Source organism: Oncorhynchus clarkii, chromosome 6 (assembly GCF_045791955.1).
Source record: "Oncorhynchus clarkii lewisi isolate Uvic-CL-2024 chromosome 6, UVic_Ocla_1.0, whole genome shotgun sequence".
In the NCBI taxonomy this organism is placed as follows: Eukaryota; Metazoa; Chordata; class Actinopteri; order Salmoniformes; family Salmonidae; genus Oncorhynchus; species Oncorhynchus clarkii.
In genome coordinates this window covers 27,152,482-27,174,998 of record NC_092152.1, presented here as the reverse complement: position 1 = coordinate 27,174,998, position 22,517 = coordinate 27,152,482, and the positions used below count along the sequence as shown (strand labels likewise).

Genomic DNA, 22,517 nt, shown 5'->3' with positions numbered 1-22,517 from the left:
ACCAGAGACGTAAAGGAAGCAAGGAGTTTTTGTATGGAGGTAAATTAGTGTCGAATTTGGTCAACAACAAAAATGTATTAATTATTTGCGATGTGAGATTTATTTGATCAAATATAACTTTCGTAATGCTTAAGTTAAGAGTGTAGGACAAAAGTAGGACACAGGACATCCCTGGAACTTTGACATAAAACATTTTATATCGGAGTTTTCACAAGATGGCTATGCATATTCATACAATTATGCTAGTAGCATAGCATCCCCATTGGATACAGCCCTCATCGAATATTTAAAAAATGTTTTTAGTGATCTAATGATTCTCTCTCTTCGCAGGAAAATCTGCAGAGCTGGGATGGTTGTATCTCTTTTATATACACTGCTCAAAAAAATAAAGGGAACACTTAAACAACACAATGTAACTCCAAGTCAATCACACTTCTGTGAAATCAAACTGTCCACTTTGGAAGCAACACTGATTGACAATACATTTCACACGCTGTTGTGCAAATGGAATAGACAACAGGTGGAAATTATAGGCAATTAGCAAGACATCCCCAATAAAGGAGTGGTTCTGCAGGTGGGGACCACAGACCACTTCTCAGTTCCTATGCTTCCTGGCTGATGTTTTGGTCACTTTTGAATGCTGGCGGTGCTTTCACTCTAGTGGTAGCATGAGACGGAGTCTACAACCCACACAAGTGGCTCAGGTAGTGCAGCTCATCCAGGATGGCACATCAATGCGAGCTGTGGCAAAAAGGTTTGCAGTGTCTGTCAGCGTAGTGTCCAGAGCATGGAGGCGCTACCAGGAGACAGGCCAGTACATCATCAGGAGACGTGGAGGAGGCCGTAGGAGGGCAACAACCCAGCAGCAGGACCGCTACCTCCGCCTTTGTGCGAGGAGCAGGAGGAGCACTGCCAGAGCCCTGCAAAATGACCTCCAGCAGGTCACAAATGTGCATGTGTCTGCTCAAACGGTCAGAAACAGACTCCATGAGGGTGGTATGAGGGCCCGACGTCCACAGGTGGGGGTTGTGCTTACAGCCCAACACGGTGCAGGACGTTTTTCATTTGCCAGAGAACACCAAGATGGGCAAATTCGCCACTGGCGCCCTGTGCTCTTCACAGATGAAAGCAGGTTCACACTGAGCACATGTGACAGTCTAGAGACGCCGTGGAGAACTTTCTGCTGCCTGCAACATCCTCAAGCATGACCGGTTTCGCGGTGGGTCAGTCATGGTGTGGGGTGGCATTTCTTTGGGGGGCCGCACAGCCCTCCATGTGCTCGCCAGAGGTAGCCTGACTGCCATTAGGTACCGAGATGAGATCCTCAGACCCCTTGTGAGACCATATGCTGGTGCGGTTGGCACTGGGTTCCTCCTAATGCAAGACCTCATGTGTCTGGAGTGTGTCAGCAGTTCCTGCAAGAGGAAGGCATTGATGCTATGGACTGGCCCGCCCGTTCCCCAGACCTGAATCCAATTGAGCACATCTGAGACATCATGTCTCGCTCCATCCACCAACGCCACGTTGCACCACAGACTGTCCGGGAGTTGGCGGATGCTTTAGTCCAGGTCTGGGAGGAGATCCCTCAGGAGACCATCCGCCACGTCATCAGGAGCATGTCCAGGCGTTGTATGGAGGTCATACAGGCACATGGAGGCCACACACACTACTGAGCCTCATTTGGACTTGTTTTAAGGACATTACATCAAAGTTGGATCAACCTGTAGTGTGGTTTTCCACTTTAATTTTGAGTGTGACTCCAAATCCAAACCTCCATGGGTTGATACATTTGATTTCCATTGATAAGTTTGATTTTGTTGTCAGCACATTCAACTATGTAAAGAAAAAAGTATTTAATAAGAATATTTCATTCAGATCTAGGGTGTTATTTTACTGTTCCCTTTATTTTTTTGAGCAGTGTATAACATTCTATTGGTTGCAATAATTTAGTATAATTTAAATTGAATAAAAACATTTCTGGTGTTGTTTTGTACATTGAAAATCTCCTTCCAACTATTTTGAAACCTCTACTGTGAAGCTGTCCAATTTTTGGTCCTTAAATTAAACTAGCATACATTTTTATTTAGCACAATTTTCTTTTGCCAATTTTGGTATTTAATGCAGGGCTGACAGACAAGTTCCATATGATCTCTAGAGCAGACATTTTCATATAATTTTGTTAACTGCATGTGTGACAACTCCACTAGTTTTATTTATATTATTTACAAAGATTATACCATTTAAAAAATCATCTAAAAATAACTTTTTTTTAAATCAATTAGTATATTTGAGTTTAACCAAAATAGTTGTTTTAATATTTGTTTAGTCTTTTCTGGTGAATAAAACTGAAATTGCTAACAACTTTCTATGGCTTGTTTTAAAAAATAGTGATATTTTAGAGATTATTTCATTTTCAAATAATTGAAAGTAAGGTAATCTGAAGGGGAAAAGGCAATTTTTACTAATCTGCTATAGAACTAGTTGCGATATAAATATAGTTTGTGTTTAAAAAAGGATTACAACAATGAGATGTATCCACCAATCCAGAGGAAGGATGACTCCAATTGTTAAGGCGGAGAGACGTGGCTTGTCAGTATATTCATAATCTTTGGTGGAACACACCCATGGTAGGTGATAATTGGAATCCTTGGGACGTCATTACACTTAACCCTACCCCTAATTTAACCCTTTTTAAACCCATTTTAAATTTGAACCTTAATGGCGCAATGTCAGAGTTGGACACCCCAAGGATCACCTTTTCCACACCAAAGAAACTGATAAAATAAAAAGGTAGTGCAAATGTATATTATTTTTCCATTTTAATCAAAATCTTACATTGCATCAGCATTGCTAATGTATTCAGCATAATAAACATAATCACATCCCAGCAGTGCACTCATTTATTGTGACTAAATTAAAGTGCAAGCAACGCTCCAATGTACAACTCAATTAAATTATATTTCAGCAATACTGTTATTAATGTTAGTATTTGCCTCTAAGAGTTATGCCAGCAGGATATGTTCAAACTGTTACCCTTGAAACTAACACAATACATATTTTGATCTAAAATGAAGTCACTAATACCAATTCTGTTTAGCTTGCAAACATCTGCCAGAAAAAGCATGACAACCGACCCATTGTCATGTCACCTTCAGTCCAGTTTAAAAGTTTAGCAAACCATGCAGGTTTGGAACATGAATTCAGTCCGAATATTCTCCATCAGCACAACACTGAAAGTGCTTTTAACTCATGTGGTCCACTCAAGATTTAATGTTTAATTCCCTAATTGATTAAATGGCACCAGGTGATAAACCGATCAAATATTTTCAATACAATTTACATCAACTTGGGTTTGAAAGTTGAAAAGACACTGATGGACAGTTGAAAGACGCTGATGGATATTCAGACAGTGGGAAATAAAGAAATAACTTTATAACAAGAAGTTCTTAAGGTGTCTTTGCACACTATGTTTAATGTGCCACAGTAACAAAACCCAAAAGGTAAAAACACATCTCTTAATTGAATCTATACATCAAAGTAAAGCAGAACGTTCCCCTTCATTGCCATTTAATTAAGTTAAGGATTTTATGATCCATTTCATATGGGGCATAACAAATCGTAGAATAAATAAAGAATTTGCTTAAATGTTAAAAATAAGGAAAGTCCACAATATCAAGAGATGCAACTTAAAGCCTTGTCATTGGGACAGGTTCTGGGTCTGTCTGGTAATGGCTGCCCAACACTTTGCCAGTCCTGGCCAGTGTCCCCGTCATTTGGCGTGTGGAGGGGAGTCTGTAGAAGGCATGCCATAGGGAGCCATGAACTCTCCTTATCATAGGGGTAATGGGGAAGGGGGTGTAGTTGAGTAGTTGGTGGACTTGAACCAGAGGTTTTTGGGCATAATAGGAGCACCGCCCACCTCTTCAGAAGGTCTTCCTATGGATGGCACGTGCTCGGTCTTCCTCATACTCCTTCTTTGACACCCACATCTTCTTGAAGGTGTCCAGTGACGCAAGGATGGAGCCCCTTCAAGCATGCAACAAGAGAGGATCATAACTCTGGAAACAGAGACTAATCTGTTTAGTCTGTGGCTGATCACATGATGTTACTTACCCTATCCACGTGGAGTAGAGTCGTTCTTGGGGTGCAGAGATCTAACAAAGAGTAACACGGGGAAATAAATGGACTGTGACACAGCACAACTAGTTCAGAAATGGATGATAATTGTTGAACCAACATTAAACATTTAATACATTGAAATTGCTGCTCATACATATGTAAACGAGTCCCCAAGGTTAGGGCAGCAAATACCTTTATTTTCACATCTTTTGGTGCCAACTTTTTCACTTCACTTAACAATCGATCACCAAAACCTTAGGGAAAGAAAACATGTAAAACAAGGACAGATAAAGACAATTAGCCAATGCTTAAGGAGTGGAGTGAAACGTTTGCTGTTTGCCAGTCCTCAATATGTAATTGGTGGGAAAGAATTCTAATGAATACCTTTGAGGAGAGTGGAGCCCCCAGAGAGGACAATGTTGGAAAAGAGTGTACGTCGCAGGTCCATGTCTGACTTCTGAATGGCAAAAGCCAGAACCTCGTGGATTCCTTCACTCTCGTCCCCTATCAGGTCTGGACGGAAGAGAAGCTCTGGGGCTCGGAATCGAGCAGGGCCAATCTACACAGGGTATAACAAGCTGTCAATACTTTGGTATAAATACAAAAGTTTACGTGCCATGTCAAAATAGCAATATTGAACAACTTTCAGAACCATACATGTTGCGAATGCATCTAAAATGACTCACATCCAATGTGCTGCCATCAGGAAGAGTGTACTGTGCCTTCTCTGTCTCCAAGGTTTCATCTTTCTGTGGGTTCAGAGATAGGTAGCATGCTCTCTGCAGAGGTAAACAAGATAAAAGTGACAGATGTCAAGGACAAAGGTTGAATCAAAAATCTAAATAACAGGACTGACAGAGTGTCTTGTGAAGATTGTAGGGGTTGTCAAACAAGTTAATCACAATTTTTGAATTTGGCCCTAATGGAAGATTTCTTCTAGAGGTCGACCGATTAATTAATTGACATGGCCGATTTCAAGTTATCATAACAATCGGTAATCAGCTTTTTTGGATCTGATTACATTGCAATCCACGAGGAAACTGCGTGGCAAGCTGACCACATGTTATGCGAGTGCAGTGTCAAAAGGACCTTGTGGCTGCAAGGAGCCAAGGTAAGTTGCTAGCTAGCATTAAACTTATAAAAACAAATCTTCACAAAATCACTAGTTAACTACACATGGTTGATGATATTACTAGGTTAACTAGCTTGTTCTCTTGCGTTCAGTGCAAGCAGAGTCAGGGTATATGCAACAGTTTGGGCCGCCTGGCTCGTTGTGAACTGTGAACTAATTTGCCAGAATTTTACATAATTATGACATAACATTGAAGGTTGTGCAATGTAACAGAACTATTTAGACTTAGGGTTGCCACCCGTTCGATAAAAAAGGAACGGCTCCGTATTTCACTGAAAGAATAAACGTTTTGTTTTTGAAATGATAGTTTCTGGACTTGACCATATTAATGGCTCGTATTTCTGTGTCTATATTATAATTAAGTCTATGATTTGATAGAGCAGTCTGACTGAGCGGTGGTAGGCAGCAGCAGGCTCGTAAGCATTCATTCAAACAGCACTTTACTGACTTTGCCAGCAGCTCTTAGCAATGCTTGAGGCACATCGCTGTTTATGACTTCAAGCCTATCAACTCCAGAGATTAGGCTAGCAATACTAAAGTGCCTATAAGAACATCCAATAGTCAAAGGAATAGGAAATACAAATGGTAGAGAGAAATAGTTGACGTGTCATAATTCCTATAATAACTACAACCTAAAACTTCTTAACCTCTTACAGCTACCCCCCAACTTTTTTCAATTTCCGCCTGAAGACATACCCAAATCTAACTGCCTGTAGCTCAGGACCAGGACCAAGGATATGCATATTCTTGGTTTCATTTGAAAGAAAACACTGAAGTTTGTGTAAATGTGAATTGAATGTAGGAGAACAACACAATAGATCTGGTTTAGATAATACAATGAAAAAAACATATGTTTTTGTCCTCTTAAAATTAACAAGACAAAACAAACATTCAGATAGGATGACGGGGACAATTTCAGTGAAAAACACAAGAGGGCAACAGTACTTGTGCAAAGTTTCAGAATGATAACTTCCAAAATGACACAAGTATCCCAAATGTACCCAAGTGGCCAAATTGGTGAAGTTATACATTTTGAATGGAATAACTATACACAAAATACCAAAATGGTATTGGAAAAAACATGAAAAAAATATATACATTTACAAAATAACACTTTTTGTAGAGACCCTCAGTCCTCTACACAATATTGTGCTGCTGATGCCAGGTGCCATAGCAGTCTCTTTCTGCTGTAAAGCAGAGGGTCACCAAGCATGTGGTGCAGGTGATGGGGGACTTCATTTTGCAAAGAACACAGCGACGCCTCCATGCTGTGCCCTTTTGGCCCTGAGGCACATCCATGCCTGCAGAAATAAATTTGGGCAGATGAACACCACTTGTGGCAGGATATATATATATATAAGTACAGGGAACATAAGGTTGAATATATTATTATAGACCTGCTAGATCTACTGTCTCATTTATATTATGACAGACCAGCTAGATCTGCCTTTATTATATTACAACAGACCAGCTGTATCTACTGTCTCCATTTCACTTTGGCCATTGTTGTGGGCCTGCCCTCCCCTCAACAGCCTCAAATAGGCTATTTCATTTCACAAATAATATTTTATATTATTAATTTCAAACAACGGCATTGGCATGAGAAAAACTTACCAGTCCAAAACGATGTCCTTTCTGTTCAAAAAATATTCCTCCATTTGGGAATCGCTAAATGAATCGTCCTCCAACAATCTCTGTCTCACTTACCCGATCAATTTCTTCTAAAATTGTGTGTACATCTGTATATCTAGACTTAGATTTAGCTTTCCCTGACTTAGTTGCCATACTGATTGATATATAAACAGCTGAAGATGCGCTTTACCAAAACAACGCTGTACGTAACATGTGGCTCCTTCCGGTATGAATCTTCAATGGCGAATGAACCTCCTTACGCCGGAGTTTACTACATGGGTTGGTCTTCCAACACATAAACATTACATATTGCCGTTTACCTCAGCTCATTGGCTATCTACCCAGCTACATTTCAAGACGATCAGTGGTCATTGGGTTAAAATACAGTCAATCAACGAAACAGCGGTCATATCATTGGTGCACAATGATGTCATTACTTGTCTTCAAATCGGTTTCTTTCAGTCAATACGTCCCGCGAAATGACCCATCAGGTTTGTTTGTGTTACAAACAAACCAGTTGATTGCAATGAAACCAAACATGACTGGAAAAGTCACGTTTAGTGTGTGCATTTACATCGAATGTGTCGTCAAAAATGGAATGAGACGGAATTCACGACACGAGGTTCACAAAATGTTTTGTGTTGGGCTATATAAATAGATTTTATCAAACAAAAGACCATTCATTGTGTAACAATGAGCATTGGGATTGCAAACAGAGGAAGATCATCAAAGATAAACAATTTATTTTATTGCAATTTGTGATGTTACGCCTGTGCTGGTTGAAATAGCTTTTTTTTTAATGGGGCTTTGTTCTCAGATAATCGCATCGTATTCTTTCGCAGTAAATCCTTTTTTTAAATCTGACAATGCAGTTGGATTAGCAAGATTCTAGGCTTTCGACCCATGTGAGACACTTGTATTTTCATGAATGTTTAATATGACTATTTATGTAGCGATCACCGTATGTTTACCGTATGGTTAACTGGGAATATTGAACCACCAGCTTTCATATGTTATCATGTTCTGAGCCAGGAACTTAAAATGTTAGCTTTTTTTACATGGCACATACTGCACTTTTACTTTCTTCTCCAACACTGTTTTTGCATTATTTAAACGAAATTTAACATGTTTAAATATTTATTTGAGACTAAATAGATTGTGTATTATATTAAGTTAAAATAATAATAATACTATTAAGTTAAATTTATAATAAGATATACACACACACACACACACACACACACACACACACACATATATATATATATAATACAGATATACATGTAACCGATGTGAAATGGCTAGCTAGTTAGCGATGGGACCTGAAGCAGTTGTTGCCCTTGCTCTGCGTGTGGCGCGATGGGTAATGCTTCGGGGGTGGCTGTTGCTGATGTGTGCAGAGGGTCCCCGGTTCGAGGTCGGGGCGAGGGGACGGACGAAAGTTATACTGTTACATTGATGCCGTGACCCGGATCACTGGTTGCTGAGGAAAAGGAGGTCAAAAGGGTGTAACCGATGTGAAATGGCTAGCTAGTTAGCGGTGGTGCGTGCTAATAGTGTTTCAATCGGTCACTCGCTCTGAGACCTGAAGAAGCTGTTCCCCTTGCTCTGCAAGGGCCGCGGCTTTTGTGGAGCGATGGGTAACGATGCTTCGTGGGTGTCAGTTGTTGATGTGTGCAGAGTGCCGGCAGCACTCGTGCAGTGCCAGACCATGACACTCCCACCACCAAGCATGATTGTAGGCAAGACACACTTGTCTGTACTCCTCACCTGGTTGCCGCCACACACGCTTGACACCATCTGAACCAAATAAGTTTATCTTGGTCTCATCAGACCACAGGACATGGTTCCAGTAATCCATGTCCTTAGTCTGCTTGTCTTCAGCAAACTGTTTGTGGGCATTATTGTGCATCATCTTTAGAAGAGGCTTCCTTCTGGGACGACGGCCATGAAGACCAATTTGATGCAGTGTACGGCGTATGGTCTGAGCACTGTCAGGCTGACCCCCCACCCCTTCAACCTCTGCAGCAATGCTGGCAGCACTCAAACGTCTATTTCCCAAAGACAACCTTTGGATATGATGCTGAGCACGTGCACTCAACTTCTTTGGTCGACCATGGCGAGGCCTGTTCTGAGTGGAACCTGTCCAGTTAAACCGCTGTATGGTCTTGGCCACCGTATTGCAGCTCAGTTTCAGCGTCTTGGCAATTTTCTTATAGCCCAGGCCATCTTTATGTAGAGCAACAATTATTTTTTTCAGATCTTCAGAGAGTTCTTTGCCATGAGGTGCCATGTTGAACTTCCAGTGACCAGTCAGTATGAGGGAGTGTGAGAGCGATGACACCAAATTTGACACACCTGCTCCCCATTCACACCTGAGACCTAGTAACACTAACGAGTCACATGACACCGGGGAGGGAAAATGGCTAATTGGGCCCAATTTGGACATTTTCCAAATTGGGGGGTGTAATCACTTTTGTTGCCAGCGGTTTAGACAATAATGTCTGTGTGTTGAGTTATTTTGAGGGGACTGCAAATTTACACTGCTATTCAAGCTGTACACTCACTACTTCTTCTTCAGTGTTGTCACATGAAAAGATGTACTCAAATATTTACAAAAATGTGAGACATGTACGCACTTTTGTGATGTACTGTATACATACACACATTTACCTGTATAAAACATACATACATACATACATACATACATACATACATACATACATACGTGGGGCAAAAAAGTATTTAGTCAGCCACCAATTGTGCAAGTTCTCCCACTTAAAAAGATGAGGCCTGTAATTTATCATAGGTACACTTCAACTATGACAGACAAAATGAGAAAAACACATTGTAGGATTTTTAATGAATTTATTTGCAAATTATGGTGGAAAATAAGTATTTGGTCACCTACAAACAAGCAAGATTTCTGGCTCTCACAGACCTGTAACTTCTTCTTTAAGAGGCTCCTCTGTCCTCCACTCGTTACCTGTATTAATGGCACCTGTTTGAACTTGTTATCAGTATAAAAGACGCCTGTCCACAACCTCAAACAGTCACACTCCAAACTCCACTATGGCCAAGACCAAAGAGCTGTCAAAAGACACCAGAAACAAAATTGTAGACCTGCACCAGGCTGGGAAGACTGAATCTGCAATAGGTAAGCAGCTTGGTTTGAAGAAATCAATTGTGGGAGCAATTATTAGGAAATGGAAGACATACAAGACCACTGATAATCTCCCTCGATCTGGGGCTCCACGCAAGATCTCACCCCGTGGGGTCAAAATGATCACAAGAACGGTGAGCAAAAATCCCAGAACCACACGGGGGGACCTAGTGAATGACCTGCAGAGAGCTGGGACCAAAGTAACAAAGCCTACCATCAGTAACACACTACGCCGCCAGGGACTCAAATCCTGCAGTGCCAGACGTGTCCCCCTGCTTAAGCCAGTACATGTACAGGCACGTCTGAAGTTTGCTAGAGAGCATTTGGATGATCCAGAAGAGGATTGGGAGAATGTCATATGGTCAGATGAAACCAAAATATTACTTTTTGGTAAAAACTCAACTCGTCGTGTTTGGAGGACAAAGAATGCTGAGTTGCATCCAAAGAACACCATACCTACTGTGAAGCATGGGGGTGGAAACATCATGCTTTGGGGCTGTTTTTCTGCAAAGGGACCAGGACGACTGATCCGTGTAAAGGAAAGAATGAATTGGGCCATGTATCGTGAGATTTTGAGTGAAAACCTCCTTCCATCAGCAAGGGCATTGAAGATGAAACGTGGCTGGGTCTTTCAGCATGACAATGATCCCAAACACACCGCCCAGCCAACGAAGGAGTGGCTTCGTAAGAAGCATTTCAATGTCCTGGAGTGGCCTTGCCAGTCTCCAGATCTCAACCCCATAGAAAATCTTTGGAGGGAGTTGAAAGTCCGTGTTGCCCAGCAACAGCCCCAAAACATCACTGCTCTAGAGGAGATCTGCATGGAGGAATGGGCCAAAATACCAGCAACAGTGTGAAAACCTTGTCAAACGTTTTCTGTAAGTCTTCACCTCTGTCATTGCCAACAAAGGGTATATAACAAAGTATTGAGATAAACTTTTGTTATTGACCAAATACTTATTTTCCACCATAATTTGCAAATAAATTCATTAAAAATCCTACGGATGTGATTTTCTGGATTTCTTTCAATTTTTTCTGTCATAGTTGAAGTGTACCTATGATAAATTACAGGCCTCTCATCTTTTTAAGCGGGAGAACTTGCACAATTGATGGCTGACTAAATACTTTTTTGCCCCACTGTACATACACACACGCTACCAATTAACTGATTTAAGCTTACTGTTTTGTATTGAATGTCTACAGTAGCCACAACAGCACTCTGTAGGGTAGCAACATCGTGTAGCCAAAGGACAGCTAGCTTCCGTCCTCCTCTGGGTACATAGACTTCAATACAAAACACAGGAGGCTCATCGTTCTCACCACCTTCCACAGACTTCCACAGTAATATTGACAACTTCCGGAAGAACGTCCTCCAACCTATCAGAGCTCTTGCAGTATGAACTGACATGTCCACCCAATGAAAGTACTGAAAACATAAGCTGCAGCTAGCTAGCACTGCAGAACATAAAATGTGGTGAGGAGTTGACGCAAAGAGAGACAATAGCTGAACAGTTTTGAACAAATTAATTTATTAAAAAATAAAGCAAAAGAGAGAACTGTTCCGTATTTTTTTCATCTGTTCGCCTACTCTGCGTCTCACAAATACAGGCAGTTGGAAGCAAATATCACACCTTTGGATTCAGAACAAAGGGACAGATTTCCACCGGTCTAATGTCCATTGCTCGTGTTTTTGGCCCAAGTAAATCTCTTCTTATTGGTGTCCTTTAGTAGTAGTGGTTTCTTTGCAGAATTTCGACCATGATGGCCTGATTTACTCTGAACAGTTGATGTTGAAATGTGTCTGTTAGTTGAACTTTGTGAAGCATTTATTTGGCCTGCAATTTCTGAGGCTGGTAACTAATGAACTTATGCTCTGCAGCAGAGGTAACTCTGGGTCTTCCATTCATGTGGCGGTCCTCATGAGAGCCAGTTTCATCATAGCGCTTGATGGTTTTTGCGACTGTACTTGAAGAGACTTTCAAAGTTCTTGAAATGTTCCATATTGACTGACCTTCATGTCTTAAAGTAATGATGGACTGTCATTTCTCTTCGCTTATTTGAGGTGTTCTTGCTATAATATGGACTTGGTATTTTACCAAATAGCGCTATCTTCTGTATACCACCCCTACCGTGTCACAACACAACTGATTGGCTCAAACGCATTAAAGGAAAGAAATTCCACTATTTAACCTAACAAGGCACACCTGTTAATTGAAATGCATTCCAGGTGACTACCTCATGAAGCTGGTTGAGAGAATGCCAAGAGTGTACAAAGCTGTCATCAAAGCAAAGGGTGGCTATTTGAAGAATCTCAAATATATTTTGATTTGTTTAACACTTTTTTTTGGTTACTATATGATTCCATATGTGTCATTTCATAGTTTTGATGTATTCACTATTATTCTACAATGTAGAAAATAGCAAAAATAAAGAAAAACCCTGGAATGAGTAGGTGTACTAAAACGTTTGACCGGTAGTGTATGTAGTATATATATTATTTGCTCAGAAAACTTGAGGGTCCAAATAAAACCACCCGAGGGCCAAATTCGGCCGGCAGTTAGGGAACCCTATTCTAGATTGTAGCGGGGTGAACAGGCTGTGGCTTAGGTGGGTAAGGTCCTTGATCTTCCTGTGACACCGAGAGCTGTAGATGTCCTGAAGGGCAGGCAGTGTGCCCCCAGTGATGAGTTGGGCTGACCTCACCACCCTCTGGAGAGCCCTGTGGTTGAGGACAGTGCAATTGCAGTACCAGGGCGTGATACAGCCCGACAGGATGCCCTCAATGGTGCAGCTGTAGAGGTTTGAGGGTCTTAAAGGTCAGGCCAAATTTCTTCAGCTTCCTGAGATTGAAAAGGTGCTGAACTCAAGGGACCATTCGAGGTTGTGTGCACACCGAGAAACTTTAAGCTTTTGACCTTCTCCATTGCGGCCCAGTCAATGTGAAAGGGGACGTGCTCTCTCTGCTGTTTCCTGTCATCCACAATCAGCTCCTTCGTTTCATTGACGTTGAGGGAGAGGTTATTTCCTGGCACAACTCCACCAGTCATTGTTGGTAATCAAGCCTACCACGGTTGTGTCGTTGAGTTGATCATTCAGTATGAGACGAGCGTGGCCACGCAGACATGGGTGAACAGGGAGAACAGGAGGGAGTGTCTGTCTGCCCCAGGTCCGTGTTTCATAGCAAGTGAGTCATACTACAAGACAGGTCGTGGGAGACAATGCTCGGAAATGAATTTTAAATATTGACAAGTGGCAGTTGGGACGTTGAGTGTGCATTGTCAACATGCTCATTTTGGCCAAAACACTTGCAGACTCGAGTGTTGACTATCGAACACAACAGCAAGTGGTTCTCGATAAAGGGGTTAAGGGCCAAGTGTTCGGTTTGAGATTCAGCCCTCTCACTCACACCACTCTTGCATATGCAGCCTACCTTTGAAGCATCTTTTTGAGTAGCATATTCCTCTTCAGTTCTTCCTGTGCCATCCACATATGTGCATTGGTCAAGTTATCAGGTTGCTAGCTAGCAAGGTAACATGACTAGCTAGCTAAACAATGTTTGTTATCAAACCAAAAAAATAGCAGCCCAGGAGTAGTTTAAAATGGCCCATGATATGCACATGAATCTGGGGCAGAAAAAAAAAAAAATAGCTCCGGTAATATTGGGAGTAACTTTTACATTATTTTGGTTAGAGGCATAGCAACATAAAGGCGCAAGCATCAACTGTACCATCTTTGCTGTAGCCGTGTTTCCCCTTAAAAAGATCTGTGTGGAAACAGATGCACTTAAAACTTCTAGCGTGGTGACGAAATGGACTCGCAATGAATGGAATAAAAAAAATGTACGCCGATAAACATGTCACGCGTTATTAACACATCAACTTTGACAGCTATTTGAAAACTATTTGACTAGAATTGTCACATTTTACCCCATCAAAAACGTAACACAATCTCCCCATCCATACCTCTTTGATAGTCCGCACAACCTCAAACTCAGCTGAAGTGTGGAAGTCATAGCCTTCCTTGCGCAGTAGCAGGCGTAGGTAGCGTGAGACATCCCGCCCAGCAATGTCCACCCGCATGATAGAATGAGGGATGGCAAAGCCTTCATAGATGGGCACAGCATGGGTTACCCCATCACCAGCATCCAGCACCACTCCTGTTGTCCGCCCTGTGGCATATCTGCAATATCCAGAGATATTCAAAACTGTTCCACTGTTTATGCTAATGATTATTACAATATTTTCATATCTCTACAGTTATTAATGCATTATACATGCAAAGGAACAGCCTGGATTTTCAACCTCTGGAGAATTCATTTTGTAATGTTCTGGTATGTCCAACATTACCCTGGCAAACAAGAGGCAAGATAGCGAGCTACAGAGGACAGACAAACTTACAAGCTTAATACTGCCTGCATGGAGATGAAGAGCGCTGGTACATTGAAGGTCTCAAAGAACACCTCTGCTGCACGCTCACGGTTTTTACTTGGGTTTAAGGGGGCCTCTGTTAAAAGCACAGGATGCTAAAGAACATTAGGAGAGATGGAAAAGAAAGTCAATGCAGTTAAACAGTTAAAAACAAAACCCCACATTCATAATCACCTTTCAAGAAACCCTGAGAGAAAAAAACATCTAAAATCAAATGTTATTTGTTACGTACGCCAAATACAACAGGTGTAGACCATACAGTGAAATGCTTACTTACGTCTCATGATCTAATTAAAAGTACCCAGAATGTGTGTCACAGAAACCAGAGAAAAATACCTCTTCAGAGAAGGTCTGTAGTTGCTCCTTAGAGTACACATATTGCCAGATGCGCTCCATGTCATTCCAGTCCTTAACAATACCATGCTCCATAGGGTACCGCACAGACAGAAGTCCCCTGTGTTCCTACAACCACATGGAGATCAACAGGTGTTGGGAATAATGGTCATAACTATATTATTGTTTAAAAATACCGCTTCAGTGTCATAACGGCCTAAATATAAGCATACACCATGAAGCCCATTAGCCTACATTATGAGTTACACAATAGGGCCATGGAAATCGGTCTTAGAAACCACTGTAAATACCTCTGCTTTTGGGCCAATGAAAAGATCTCCCTCCAGCGCACCTGCCATCACCCGGACATGCTTTGGACGACCCACACTAAAAGGTAAAGACATGGATTATATTACATACTTTAATTTAATCAAAGCATTTCAGTAAAATACATTACAGGGCCTTGAGAAAATATGAATACCCCTTGACTTATTCTCAAGTCTTGCCATAGATTTTCAATCAGATTTAATTCACTGTCTTCTTGGTAAGCAACTCCAGTGGGGATGTGGCCTTGTGTTTGAGGTTATTGTGCTGCTGTATGGTGAATTAATCTCCTAGTGTCTGGTGGAAAGCAGACCAGGTTTTCCTCTAGGATTTTGGCATTCCGTTTTTTATCCTGAAAAACTCCCCAGTCTTTAACGATTACAAGCATAACCATAATATGACGCAGCCATCACTATGCTTGAAAATGTTGTATTGGATTTGCCCCAAACATAACACTGCAGTAAAACATTCTTTGCAGTAAAACTTTAGTGCCTTGTTGCAAACAGGATGCATGTTTTTAATTATTTTTATTCTGTACAGGCTTCCTTTTCTTCCAATTAGGTTAGTTTGTGGAGTAACTACAATGTTGTTGAGCCATCTTCAGTTCTCCTACCACAGCTATGAAACTAACCGTTTAAAAAAAATAAAAAATAAAATAAAAAAAGTCACCTCATGGTGAGATGTCTGGCAACTGAGTTGGGAAGGACGCCTGTATCTTTGTAGGTGACTGGGTGTATACATCATCTAAAGTGTAATTTATAACTTCACAATGCTCAAAGACATTCAACGTCCGTTTTATTTCAATTTTACCAATAGGTGGCCTTCTTTGCAAGGCACAGGGAAACCTCCCTGGTCTTTGCGGTTGAATCTGTGTTTGAAATTCACTACTCGACTGGGGGACAGTACAGATAATTGTATGTGTGGTACAGAGATGAGGTAGTCATTCAAAAATCATGTTAAACACTATTATTGCACACAGAGTCCATGCAACTTTGTGTATTATGGGACTTGTTAAAAACAATTTTACTCCTGAACTTACTTAGGCTTGACATAACAAAGGGGTTGAATACTTGACTCAAGATATTTCAGCTTTCATTTTAAAATTAATTTGTAAAAATGTCTAAAAACATAATTCCACTTTGACATTAGGGTGAATTTATTGTAGGTAAGCCCAAAAGACAAAAAATAAATCTACATTTAATCAATTTCAAATTCAGGCTGTAACAATATGTGGAAAAAGTCAGATGTGAATACTTTCTGAAGGCACTGTAGGTATTTAATATTATAGCGTTGAGATGGCTGAAGGTGTGTGATCTTACTAGTTTGGAAAGCAGTATTTGGGGATCTGGTCTCCTGCAAAACCAGCTTTAACAACACCAGAGCCCTGAAACAGAAAGTAAGAAAATCCAAATGTGGCCCCTTGCAAGCTAGCTACATAAATTAACTAATTTATTATAGAGGCCGAGGGTGGCTCTGACACCATCTGTTCATCTTGTTTGTATAGTGATGTCATGAGACAATGCTGAGGGGGAAACACCAGCACGCAGGAATCCTATAAACTACTGTATCAGACCCCAATATCAGAAGTAAAAAATATTTTCCTTGTTGTTCATCACAATTATTGTACTCTAATGCTTGACTATGGTCAGTAACACAATGATGCACAAGTAAATTAAGCTTTCTTTAATTTCCCAATGATGCTGATTTCAAGTAGCCTGAAGCGGAAACTGATAATCTAACCTAGATGAGCTAATTATCCACCCAAGATTAACTAATTTCCTCATTCATGTCCTTTCTTTCATTGCTCACGTCTTAATTATAGCTGGCTAGATAGCTCACCCTGACAAACAAGATAATAGCTAATGTTTGACTGTGAGCTTTCCCTAGTTAGCATAGGGATGAGGATGGGTCGGGGATGCAACCATCCGTTAGCTGACTGTTAGTTATAGGTTAGCTTGGTTACCACCCACATTCAGAACTGCTATAGTAGATTTTAGCTAGCGAGACTAAATTACTGACTGATGAGCAAAACTAGTCTGAGGCTTCAGCAAATATTTCTCTCTCTGGCTTTAGCTAATTTACCTCATCTACACAGAACAAAAATATAAACGCAACAATTGTTGGTCGCATGTTTTATGAGCTGAAATAAAAGACCCCAGAAATGTTCCATATGCACAAAAAACTAATTTTGCTTACAATTGCAACAAATTTGTTTACATCCCCGTCAGTGAGAATTTCTAATTTGCCAAGATAATTCATCCACCTGACATGTGTGGCATATCAAGAAGCTGATGAAACAGAATGATCATTGCATATGTAGGTGCACCTTGTGCTGGGGACAATAAAAGGCCACTAAAATGTAGTCACACAACACAATGTTACAAATGTTTCAAGTTTTGAGTGAGGATGCAATTGGCATGCTGACTGCAGGAATGTCCACCAGAGCTGTTGCCAGATAATTTAACGTTAATTTCTCTACCACAAGCTTCCTCTAACGTAATTTTAGCGAATTTTTCAGTATGTCCAATCGGCCTCACAACCACGTGTAACCACACCAGCCCAGGGCCTCCACATCCAGCTTCTTAAACTGCGAGATCGTCTGAGACCAGCCACCCGGACAGCTGATGAAACTGTGGGTTTGCACAACCTAAAGGAAGCTCATCGTCCTCACAAGGGTCTTGTCATGAATGCAGTTTGGCGTTGACTGACTTCAGTGGGCAAATGCTCACCTTCGACTGTCACGCTGGAGAAGTGTGCTCTTCGCGGATTAATCGTGGTTTCAACTGTACCGGGCAGATGGCAGAGTGTATGGCATCGTGTGGGCGAGCGGTTTGCGGATGTCAACGTTGTGAACAGAGTGCCCCATGGTGGCGTTGGGGTAATGGTATGGGCAGACAAACTACGGACAATGAACACGATTGCATTTTCTCGACAGCAATATACCATGACGAGATCCTGAGGCCCATTGTTGTGCCATTCATCTGCCTCCATTACCTCATGTTTCAGCCTGATAATGCTTGGCCCCGTGTCGCAAGGATCTGTACACAATTGCTGGAAGCTGAAAATGTCCCAGTTCTTCCATGGCCTGCATACTCACCAAACATGTCACCCATTGAGCAAGTTTGGCATGCCCTGGATCGATATGTACAACAGCTTCCTCCAGTTCCCGCCAATATCCAGAAACTTCATTCAGCCATTGTAGAGGAGTGGGACAACATTCCACAGGCCACAATCAGCCTGATCAACTCTGCGAAGGAGATGTGTTGCTTAGGCAAACGGTGGTCACACCAGATACTGACAGGTATTCTAATCCACACCCCTATTTTTTTTGTTTTGTTTAAGGTATCTGTGACTAACAGATGCAAATCTGTATTTCAAGTCATGTGAAATCCATAGATTAGGGTCTAATGAATTTATTTCAACTGACTGATTTTCTTATATGAACTAACTCAGTAAAATCTTTGAAATTGTTGATGTTACGTTTATATTTATGTAACTAGCAAATGAAATTGTTTGCAAAAGAACCGTGTTTTCCCCTACGAACACTGACTTTGCTGATACTAACGTTAGCTCGCAAGTTTATTGAGGTAAATGTAGCTACTTAGCTAAATTATAGTACTACAGTAGCTATATGACTGAAATGTGGTTGTCCCACCCATCCACTGAAACCCACCTGGCTAGCTTTAGTTATCTAATTAATAGACTAATTGTAGCGGTGGCTACATCGTTCGGGATTAAGAGTACGGATAATATAACTAGCTATTTGATAAGAGCATCTGCTAAATTACTAAAATGTCAATGTAACGTTAGCTAGTGTACGTTAAACAGCTTGCTAGCAACCTAGTGTTAGCTAGCTAGTTAACGGGTATAAACAAGACAGCAACCACATTGAACCGCAGACTAACGTTAGCGAGTGATGCATTTATTTTTTACTAAGGTCAGCTACAAATTGTTTGCGAGCTAGCTAACGTTAACCACTTACATTATCAATCACCACAGGCTGATTTGCTATTATATCGTAGGACTCCATGGTGATACAACGAGCTATCCACTCTTTATTGAATCCTGTTTTCCTAGCTAGAACGTAATATCGTCTGTTGGTGGAAAAGCGCAACGCTGAAGAAAGAACATGTACGTATAGCGCTTCTCAACTATAATAGCTAATCGACGTACATTCGAAGACTACGTACAGCCCCATAAGCCAATCGCAAACCATTGCAAGTGAAACGTTGACGCTACAAAGGAACGTACGGCCACAACGTTGCAAAACGTTGAAAAACATTTTGGTCTGAGTAACTTCTTTTAGATAGACTGTGACCAGACGTTCTTATTATTTATACACTTCAAAATATTAAAGGAAGGTCAGCTCTTTGTACATCATGTTACTAGAATTTATGTTAATAGATTAGTTAGGCCTAACTCAAAATTTAAATGTGTTCAAACCATGCAATTACCAGTTATGACTGACACAATAACATTTTATTTTATCTGATATCTCCATACAAATTGAAAAAAATCTATGACAAATCTGCAAAAACCTGTTTCGATTAGGCTACAGCACCACCAGATGGCACTGAAATAACGTGGAATGTGGGACTTTACAATTAGGATAGTGTCTTCCCACAGTTACTGTAGAGTGCCATTCTTTCTTCTGACAACATAAGCAAGACTACACATGGGATGTTTCACTTTTCTTACTTGCAGATGTATCATTCAGGCCACTATGTTGTCAAACAATATAAGCCTACTTTGAGAATTTAGAGGATAGTATTAAGAACTGTAAGAAACATTCACTAAAACAGGCTATATTAAGAGTCTAAATGGCATTGGTTATGCTTTTTTAGTCTAACAGACAGATTCAATTTACTTTACATAAGTTATTTCCTTCTACTCTCCACATTTTGCATGGACCAATGCACTCAACCTGCTTTTCCTTTCAACCACTGCATGTAAAAAGTAATGAGATGGATCTAATTTTCTCTGATTATACAGCCAGCCACCAGAGCAATTAATACAGTGAGAGTATCTGTATCCTTTGGTGGGCACCCTATCACTAATGAGATGTCTGCTAAACCAATCTCAATACTTTCACACAGACAGAAATGTCCTTGTCTGAAACTTCTTTCTTCATGTTATGGTGTTTTAACACCATCTACAGTGGGAGAATGTAACCTCGTCTCGATGACACTACCAACAATGTGTAAATTAACCTTGGCCTAGAGATAATTGTTTTCCCCCAGAACGCTTTGTAACAATTTGACTTACCAAGCACAATTTGACTTACCACCCACCGTTAGAGGTGGCATGCCCCTAATGATTTATGAAAGGGTACCGGTGGCCAGATCTAACAACTTTCAATTAATCACTAGTAAAACATGCTATTGTCTAAATGTTTTATCCTACAAATTGATAACATTACAGGAGGATGATCTTCTGCCCTCTGATACCTTTGTCAAGTCTTCAAGCTCACAAGCACAGAGAGATATGTGGAAGAACAGTAGAGGTATGAAGATCACTGTCATCACTGGAGCCAGTTGATCTTAAAAGTGCAGCAGCTTGGACTGGCTTCTCTGTCAGAGAGGGTCCAATGAGAGAGGAGATAGACAGTGCTCTTCAGCAACAAGGCAACCCACTGGAAGCCCTGTGGAAGCAATAAATAGGCAACCACAGCAGCATTTCAAGGTCTACCTCTCAGTCCTACTCTCATGATTAAAGAGGGAAAGGTCAGATGGAGAGGCCACATATTAAATATAAAGGCAAACATTGACAATGCACTTTACCAATAAGATTAGATAATATTATGACAAAAGTTGTTGTAATTCACCTGTTTATTTTATTTACTCAATTTGTGTATTATTTCTCATTATGGTGACCGAGACCTTTCTTTACCATGTAGAAACATTATCAGTATACAAAAGTGTTTGTGTTGAAAGCACAGGTGGTACCCAGTGTTTTTTACCAGCAGACCTTCTAGAGTTGGAAACATCACCAATAGACAGCAGCACCACATAAATTAATCAGCAGGGTTGCAGGGCTTTTACATTTTTTTAGGAACTCTTGGGGGGGGGGGGGGCATTGTAAATTCATGCCTGGTTTACTCTGCATGGGAAACTGAGAAAATATAATAAAGATGAGAAAATAGGAGCGTTGTATAGACCGAGAGTGGTGAGGTGCTGTGGCACAATGGTTGGCAATCAGGTTGTGATTTCTGTAATTTCATGTTCCAGTTTTATCCTGATCAGTTACATGGGGGTAGGGATCCATACAAGGTACGTAAATGAAGGCCAAGACCCGCACAGTTAAATGCCACCCGTGTGGGGTAATGAGACTCATCAAGTGGCAGCTGCTTTCAACTGTCATTACCCCTAATACACAGCACAAAGAGACAAGACAATTTTGACTAAAATATTAGGTTTATTAAGATATTGTGTTTACAAAGACACAGATGAGTCGTTCTGCTATAGCATAATCTTGAGATGAGTGTGATGATCTCTGAAAAATATTTCTGTGGCAAAGGTTATCTTACAAATGTCCTTGTGTTCCATTAGTCATAACAGATCTATTGGCCACACTTTTCCCCAAGCAACTAAAGCTATTAGAGCAACCAGGGCATAAGGGCATCAGGAAATGCCTAATAAAAAATATATGGCATTAGGACAATTCAAAAGCAACATGGAGGAACTGGTAAATATGGACTGAGCCAATATGTGAGTATGGCCCCAGGTGACTGTTTCAATGCAGGTACACGTTCTTGCACGTCTAATACCAGGGTTAGAATTCAAGAGGCAGAGCTGCTTCATATGACCTATTCAACTGCCAAGAACAAAAAATAATACACTACAAATCCCTCTATTTTTCTTCCACAGAAGTGAGGTTACACACAGGCCAATGTGACTTTGTTCTGTGACCACAGGAGGTATTGGTGGGAATTCATTAACATTTGAACCAATGGCATTTGACTGGGTGATCCCTGCTGTTTCAGACTAAGGATGGGTGGACTAGTGCAGACTTCCTACATCCCATTCCTCATGTGTTTACGAATATGTTGTATACCTGCTCCAATAAGGAAAAGGGACAGTGTGGTTTTGTTTCATCACTTTACTTGGGTTCAAAATACCCACATAACCCTATAATTTAACATACACACACTTGCCATAACTATTCTTGACAGTCCACAGAAAACATCATCAGCTGAGCAAACTGTTTACAGGGCAAATGCAGATTCAGCTTATTTGTAAGTATCTATATTGGCCCCAACAGGATAAGTGATAAGAAAAGTAAACCCATGAATTGATACAGATTTCTGTTTCTGGGAGAAAATATGTGACTCTTGAAAAAGAATGTCAAACTCAACCCTGTAATCATATCTCATTGAAGAACACAGAAT

At 40.8% G+C, this 22,517-nt stretch overlaps 1 protein-coding gene across 2 annotated transcripts; it reads right to left on the bottom strand.

The window, feature by feature from the left end:
- Positions 1 to 2,804: 2,804 nt before the first annotated feature.
- Positions 2,805 to 19,288, bottom strand: LOC139410883 (beta-centractin-like). Of its 2 annotated transcripts, XM_071156507.1 has the most exons (12): positions 19,113 to 19,288; positions 18,228 to 18,377; positions 16,450 to 16,514; positions 15,118 to 15,193; positions 14,810 to 14,935; positions 14,444 to 14,568; positions 14,009 to 14,225; positions 4,806 to 4,898; positions 4,504 to 4,678; positions 4,312 to 4,373; positions 4,114 to 4,154; positions 2,805 to 4,026 (listed from the first exon to the last, which is right to left on the bottom strand). In XM_071156507.1, exons 4-12 carry the CDS (start codon positions 15,163 to 15,165, stop codon positions 3,924 to 3,926), a joined length of 990 nt encoding a protein of 329 aa, XP_071012608.1. In that variant the 5' UTR covers positions 15,166 to 15,193; positions 16,450 to 16,514; positions 18,228 to 18,377; positions 19,113 to 19,288; the 3' UTR covers positions 2,805 to 3,923. The 2 variants fall into 2 exon arrangements, with proteins under 2 accessions (XP_071012608.1, XP_071012607.1); XM_071156506.1 differs by lacking the exon at positions 18,228 to 18,377 and having other exon boundaries at positions 19,113 to 19,267.
- Between the last annotated feature and the right edge of the window lie 3,229 nt (positions 19,289 to 22,517).